Here is a 7393-nt window from a genome sequence, read left to right as displayed (position 1 = left end):
GATTCAACATTGTTAAGTCCCCGGCTCGGCTATGGTACGTGAATAATATCGCCGACATCATGTTCACGTGTATTATCTTACACAATATGATTATAGCCGACGAAGGGCCGATGGCGGCTAGCTTCTACGACGAGGACGAAGCCGGAAGCTCAACAGCGAGGTCTCCCCCACGCCGAGGCGAGCATACGACGGTTGGACAAAGAATCGAGACAAGGCGCACAATGCGCGATACCCGAATCCACAATCAACTACAAGAAGATCTAATCAAATACATGTGGGCGAAATTCGGCAACGCTTAGTGGTTTTTTTAATTTTTAGTATTTTAATTATGTAATTTTTAATTTTTAGGATTTTAATTATGTCGTTTTTATTTTATTTGTCATTTGTAATATTATTTAGGTTTTTTTAATGAATTTTAGTATTATTGAAATGTTTTTGTTTAATTGAATTTTAAATTAATCGTGCCCGTCCTTGTGGAAGAGCACAGCTGTGGGTGTTGTGCTCTTACCAGAGAGCAGGCAGAAAAAGTGGGGTCGGAAAAAGTGGGGTCGGGCCCACAACCATGCCGCTGACAAGAGCATGGTTGTGGATGCTCTGATCTTTCTAAATTAATAAATCTTGTTTAGTGGTTAAGTGGAGTATTGTATTATTCTCCATGTTGGATTATTATTGAATATAGATTGTAAGGTCGGATTCCTCCTAATTGAGAAAGGTTGGATTATCAATCGAGGGAGCCCTATTTAACTAGAAAAATTATGATTCGACTAGTATTCTTAAACTGTCCCAAAAAATAAAATAATCTCATCTTACTCGATCGTCGATCCTTGATGCGCACTTTCAGAAATTGAGCAAACAAACTTTTTATGATGCTACATGAAGAAAGCGATTAAATTAGAAGAAGACACTTGTTGTGAACTTAGAATATATATGTATTTGGTGTTGCTGCAGATAAAAGGTTCAAATTATGAAACGACCTCACACAACTTTTTGATGATAGATAGTTTACATTACAGTGTAAACTATCAAACATCAATCTTCACAGACTGAAAAGCAAGAACAACTTTGCCACCAAAGTTCCACTTAACCATAAATATCAATCGCCTTCACTTCTGGCTTCTTCACTTCCTCCTTTGGCACAGTCACAGTCAGCACCCCGTTCTCCATCGCCGCCTTCACCTGCTCCAGCTTGGCATTCTCTGGCAGGCTGAAGCGGCGGCAGAATTTGCCACTGCTCCTCTCCACACGGTGCCACTTGTCATTCTTCTCCTCCTGCTCCTTGCTCCTCTCTCCACTGATTTGAAGAATGCCACCATCTTCAACCTCAACCTTAACTTCTTCTTTCTTCAGCCCGGGAACATCAACTTTGAAGAGATGGGCCTCCGGCGTCTCTTTCCAGTCGATGCAGGCGTTGGCCACCGCGCTGGTTTCACGGGCGGAGGAGGGGAAGTTGGTGGAGAGAGGAAAGCCCTCGAAAGGATCCCATAAATCCAGGGAAAATGGGTCGAACACGTTGCTGCTGCGACGGCCGAAGAAGCTCGGAATAAGAGACATTTTTGCTTATGTTCGGAAATTAATGAATGTGATTGATTGATGATAACTATTGAAATGGTTGATGGGGAATTGGGTGAAGGAAGGGAGATGCCCTTAAATGCCCTTAAATCCTTCAAAAGGGCAATTTGAACAATTCTTTCGGCACTCATCTTGCGTCAAACACCTAGAGTCCAATAATTTTTTTTACTACTGTTTAATTCAATTACCATCCAAATTGAATTTAAATATAATTAAAATTTTCTGTAAAAAATAATACATTTTTCAATTATTAGATGACCAATTATATAGAGATAGTGAATTGGGACTTAGATACTTTATTTTTTTTTAATCTAAACTGCATTTTAAGAACTTACTATAGGTGATTTGTGAATTATATTTAGTTTATTTGTTTTGAAATTGGATAGCTATTAATTTGGATTGTCATTCGGAGTATTATTTATATGAATTTCAAAATGAGATCAATTATCATCCAAATTAAATTTAAATATAAAAATTGTTAGACTCGAGGTGTTTGACGCAAGATGAGTGACGAAAGAATTGTTGAAATTGCCATTTGAAGGCCTTAAGGGCATTTTCGTCTGAAAAAGTTCAAAATACCTCAAATGATATTAACTTATAGTTGACGTACCTAAAATGATATTTTCAAAGTTCACGGACCTAAAATGATACTTCGACAAAGTTTGTGGACCTAAAAAGATGTTCCCTCTATTTCAAATTCAGTATATGTAACTATTAAAAGAATATTCAATTTTCTAGATTATTTAAGTAATAGTATTTCCAAAATTCGACTATTTGTATTAAGAAAATCCAAAATTCGAGTACCTAATTTATTTATTGAATTTAAAGACAACTACTCTCCGTCCATATTATGCAGTCGTAACTTGTATTATAGCCCGCCACACAGAGAAATAATAATAATAATAATAATAATAATTTAATAATAATAATAATAATAATAATAATAATAATAATAATAATAATAATAATAATAATAATAATAATAATAATAATAAGAGTGACTTATAAAACTAGTAAGTAGTACCTATAAAATGAGATTCGGATCTTTTTAGTATCCAATATTTAAAAAATCACATTTTCAATTAAAAACTACCAAAAATCTTAAATTCAATCCCAATTTTTACTATATCTAAAACATGGGAGTGATCAATTGCTAACTTTGCTAACTTGATAAGTCTAATTTCATGCATTGATTAAGGGGTTAAATTCATGCATTTACGGGGTCTAACACGTCTTTTTAAGCCAGGTGTGTAGAGAATTCGCCAGGTCCAGGAAAAGAGAAGGACGTTTGCATAGCGCAAGGAAATGGCGATAAAAATGAGCATTGTGGAAAAATGACCGGACGAAGGAGATCAAGAAGCTGAAGGGCAGAACGTAGATTTCTGCGAAAGCTTCTAGAAGATCAAACCCGCACCTATATAAGGAGGAGAGCATGCATTTTAAAAGGAGAGAGTTATCGAGGATCTTCTGGCTGGGGGACTTTAGACAGGGAGCTCTCGTCTCTCAGCACTTTTGGCTCTTTTAGCTCACTCGCCATACTCTACACTTGTTTTATCGGGAACTTGAGGGGTTTTCAGGTTCATTTTCATTTTGCTGTTAAGTAATTGGGTAACACCGTCCTCGTGAAAGGCAGAATGTAGATTTCTGCGGAAGCTTCTAGAAGATCAAACCCGCACCTATATAAGGAGGAGAACATGCATTTTAAAAGGGAGTTATCGAGGATCTTCTGGCTGGGGGACTTTAGACAGGGAGCTCTCATCTCTCAGCACTTTTGGCTCTCTTAGCTCACTCGTCATACTCTACACACTTGTTTTATCCGGAACTGGAGGGGTTAAGTAGTTGGGTAACACCGTCCTCGTGAAGGGCGAAGATACAATTTATTGCTTTCGTTTTTGTTTGTTATCGTGAATTTCACCGAGCTTCGCCGTTCGAAGCTCGGCTCTGTTTTCTGTTGAATTTTCGTTATCTATGCAATTTTCTGTTTCTGAATTTACCTTGCTGCTGTTGATTTCGATTATGGATGCAATTGGTTTTGAATTTATCATAGTTACTGAACTGGATGTTTGATTTCTGCGTTGGTTTACTGAGTTTGAGTGGAAGTATTGGAAGTTTGTTTTGATCGGAGCAGATCTGTTGAATCGAAAGTTATGGAGTTGATTTTGTTGGTTGTTGGGTTCGGAATGCTTGGATCCGGAGTGGATTAAGCATCCGACGTTTGGATCTGAAACAGAGTGATCGGAGTTGATGCCTAGTTTTCGTGTTTTCATTTCATTCCGTCTAGTACATGTAGATCTGTTTTATTTCCGGCTAATAACAAGTTTCCGACGTCTGCACTTTTACATTCTGTTTGAATCTGGAAATGTGCTATGTTTTCTTCATGTTCGCGTGTGATTCAGGTAATGAAATGCAAGTAGTTGTTAGTTAAATCCTTAGTTTGTTATTTGCAGCTTTTATTCCGTACTTGCTGTTTCTGGACGATGGTCCCCGCTGTTTACTCACTTTCTGTCTAGCTAAATTAGGAAGCTATTTGCTCGGTCTAAGAAGTTAGTTTAATATCTCACAGTTATGCGAAAGTTCAATGTCAGCATGATGTTTTCAATTTCCTAGGTCCAGAGTTTGATTCGTTCCTAGGTCTAGTAGTAGTTACACCTCAACCAAAATTTGTGTGGCAGCAGCCATTCACCATTTCCAAGGTCTTCTAAATGCTTTCTTATGCGTCCATCTTCGTGGGATCGATCCCTGCTTCCCTGTACTAATTCATAGTATAGCGGGTTGAGGGTTTTGAACGCGGAATCATTGTGTCCAACGACTGAGATTTCTGATATCCTCTGAGTTCCTAGACCTCGTGATCTAGCGGATTCTCTGGATCTGAGAAGCTTGACTTAGCATTGAAAGCACACACGTTTCCAAAGCGAGTTTCAAATGGCGCCGTTGCCGGGGATGGATGGCGTAATTTGTGATTGTTTTTAGAGATTTTGGCGTACATAGTTTTGATTTGTTCTTTTCTTTCTTTTCAGATTCGGTTTATGAGCGACAGCTCACGGTTTGGATACTGGGGTAACTCATCTGAGTGGATGAACGATCAGTTTATTTGGCAAGTCAAGGACACAGCATCTACGATCACCACCGGATCGGGATTATCTACGGGAGATCCATTTCCATTTGATTCAGGAAGCGACGAAAGTTGGAGTTCGTCGGGAAGGGAGGATCCTGAGTCATTTTCAGAAACAAGTACAGAGGAGGCAGAAATCGGGGGCATGACACACGTAGTCGATCCAGATCCGGAGATCGGTTCGCTCACTGCCCATCTAGATGGTGAGCCGACCCAGGCTATAGTGATGAACCCGCGTCAGAGAGCCATAGATATCAAAACGAATGTGTTAGGCATTCTACCGACATTCTCTGGACGGAGGAATGAGTGTCCGTATGAGTTCTTAAATGAGTTCAGCAAGCTGTGCAGTATTCAGAAAAGGCCTAACGACACAACAGAGGAGGATTACCGCCTACGTGCGATTCCGTTCGCCTTGAAGCTAGAAGCTAACACATGGCTACTGAGGCTACCTCCAGATTCGATTCGTACATGGAGAGATGTCATGACCGCCCTCACTAAGGATAGTAAAGACGGGGAAATCGTGACTAGGGAAGGGACTAAGGAGCAGGGAAGAAGAAGGAGAAAGCAATGAAAGACAACATCTTAAACAAAGCTTCAAAAGAAAAGTTTTAATCGATTAAAAAATTAAGCATCGGGTTAATATCTCAAGGTAATTAATGTCAAAAATTAGTGTAAAGCAAAACGAAAGACTTTAACACGATTGATTCCAAACACGACAGCGGAAAAACAAGTATCAAAGGAGAGTCATAGGATGACGCCCATGTATGAAGACACGACGCATCCGGGAATTTCTAAAGCTCACTCAACATCCGCTGCAACATCCCGCTCAACCTGCACATAGGGAAAACATATGCAGGGCTGAGTACTTGTTGTACTCAATGGGCTCATGCCGAAAACATTTTATAACAGTTATGTCATCCAAACCAGTGAACTCGAGTTTTACATGTAGTTAAGAAATATCATCGAGAACACAAAAACATTTTCATAGTCTGGTCAGACAAAACAATCTCCCCACTTTCTCATCAATCAATCAATCATTCACATCATCTTACCATAGTGCGACGAAAGTGTGGCCACACTATTCGCCCACGAGACCGGCCGACTTGCAAGGACGGCTCCCGATCCCATCTGTGTACACAGCCTGATAGGGTTTGCGGCCTTACTCAGACCCGAATTCGTTTATCATAGCCCTATAGCCTAATGGAGCGAACTCACAAACTAGGCATCAAGCACAATCTCAACATAGCTCTATAGCCTTACGGAGCAAGCTCAAACGAACTAGGCATCAAGCACAATCTCAACATAGCCCTATAGCCTAACGGAGCAAGCTCAAACGAACTAGGCATCAGGCAACAATCTCATAAACAAAACATCATGGCATGACATAACAAGTTAAACCACCCTTATAACACCACATCATATTTTCGGAAAATAAAAGATTTGTAAAAGAAAGCCCACCTCGTTTGCTTAAACAATTCAATATCCACTTAAGGCAACCCTCGTTCCTTGTGCTCACGTACTCACAATAACCCTTGCCAAACCACAATACAAATCAGCCTTCCATCAATACAATTTAACATGCATGCCCTATCATTCCTTTCATCGTTCTCTTAATTACCCATCCCAAACATTCACCAATATAAGGAAAACATGCCATAATATTTCTCAATGTGTCACACATAATCACGTCATAGGATACATTCCTTAATCATACATGCATCATATAATTCACCCAAACTTGGCAACAAGTGATATTTCAACATAACAACAAATCTGGCAGAACTGCGCGGTTGGTTTGTAAAAATCACCAAAAATCCATATGACCTCATATGAAACTAAGATTTGGTCACAACACAAAAGACACATTCAAGTTCATCCAGTTAAAATTACACACCAAAAGCACGTCATTTGGTCAGTCAAAACAATAATGTAACTCTCTGGTCGGAACACAAAAATTCTGGCAGCACTGTGCAGTTCCATTGAAAAATTTACCAAAATTTCATCCGATGTCCAATGAGGCTAAAATTTTTAAACAACACAGAAGACACCTCAAATTCTATCCAGTTCAAAATTCACATAAAAAAGATGTCATTTGGTTGGTCAAATAGAACACGAAACTTTCTGGGCGAGAATACAAGTTTCTGGCAAAATTGCGCAGTCGACTTCAAAAATTTATTAAAATTTCATATTTCATCAAGAGGGGCTGAAATTTACACACAACACAGAAAACACCTTGAAGTTTACTCAGTTAAAATTTCGTACCAAAATAAGATCGTTTGGTCAGTCAAATACACGTCGGAATCCACTGTCCAAACACCACAGTTTTCAGGTTTCATAATTTCGAAATTAGGGTTTCTTCCTCATTCATCCAAACACAATTTTTCATGTTCCCCACACACAAACATTCTTCAAAAGGTTTTCACAATCATGTTCTCATATAATCACACATCATTCACCAATGAATCATTCAAACTTCACACATATTCATTCAAAATTGCATATTCACAAATCTCCTCGTACAAAACACAAATTCCCACCGATTAATTATGCGATCTATGATTCCTACACTCATTATATGCATGAGGGAATCAAGAACAAGGATTCAATGGAAAAGATGAGAAAGAGAATTCAAATATACCTTTTTTGTTCAAAAACAATCGGTAGGAAAGATAATTGATGCGATTCTTCGATGAATCTTGAATTTCCAACTCC

The 7393-nt window shown here is 38.8% G+C and overlaps 1 protein-coding gene across 1 annotated transcript; it reads right to left on the bottom strand.

The window, feature by feature from the left end:
* Positions 1–855: 855 nt before the first annotated feature.
* Positions 856–1587, bottom strand: LOC121799080 (17.8 kDa class I heat shock protein-like). The gene has a single exon (XM_042198421.1). It carries the CDS (start codon positions 1549–1551, stop codon positions 1081–1083), a length of 471 nt encoding a protein of 156 aa, XP_042054355.1. The 5' UTR covers positions 1552–1587; the 3' UTR covers positions 856–1080.
* Positions 1588–7393: the final 5806 nt, after the last annotated feature.

This window comes from Salvia splendens, chromosome 1 (assembly GCF_004379255.2).
Source record: "Salvia splendens isolate huo1 chromosome 1, SspV2, whole genome shotgun sequence".
Taxonomy (NCBI): domain Eukaryota; kingdom Viridiplantae; phylum Streptophyta; class Magnoliopsida; order Lamiales; family Lamiaceae; genus Salvia; species Salvia splendens.
Note: the sequence above shows the minus strand (reverse complement) of the source record. Positions and strands in the feature narration are given on the sequence as shown.

Excerpts from the sequence above, each read along its gene's own strand:
- LOC121799080 (XM_042198421.1), bottom strand. The coding sequence starts at position 1,551 with ATGTCTCTTATTCCGAGCTTCTTCGGCCGTCGCAGCAGCAACGTGTTC.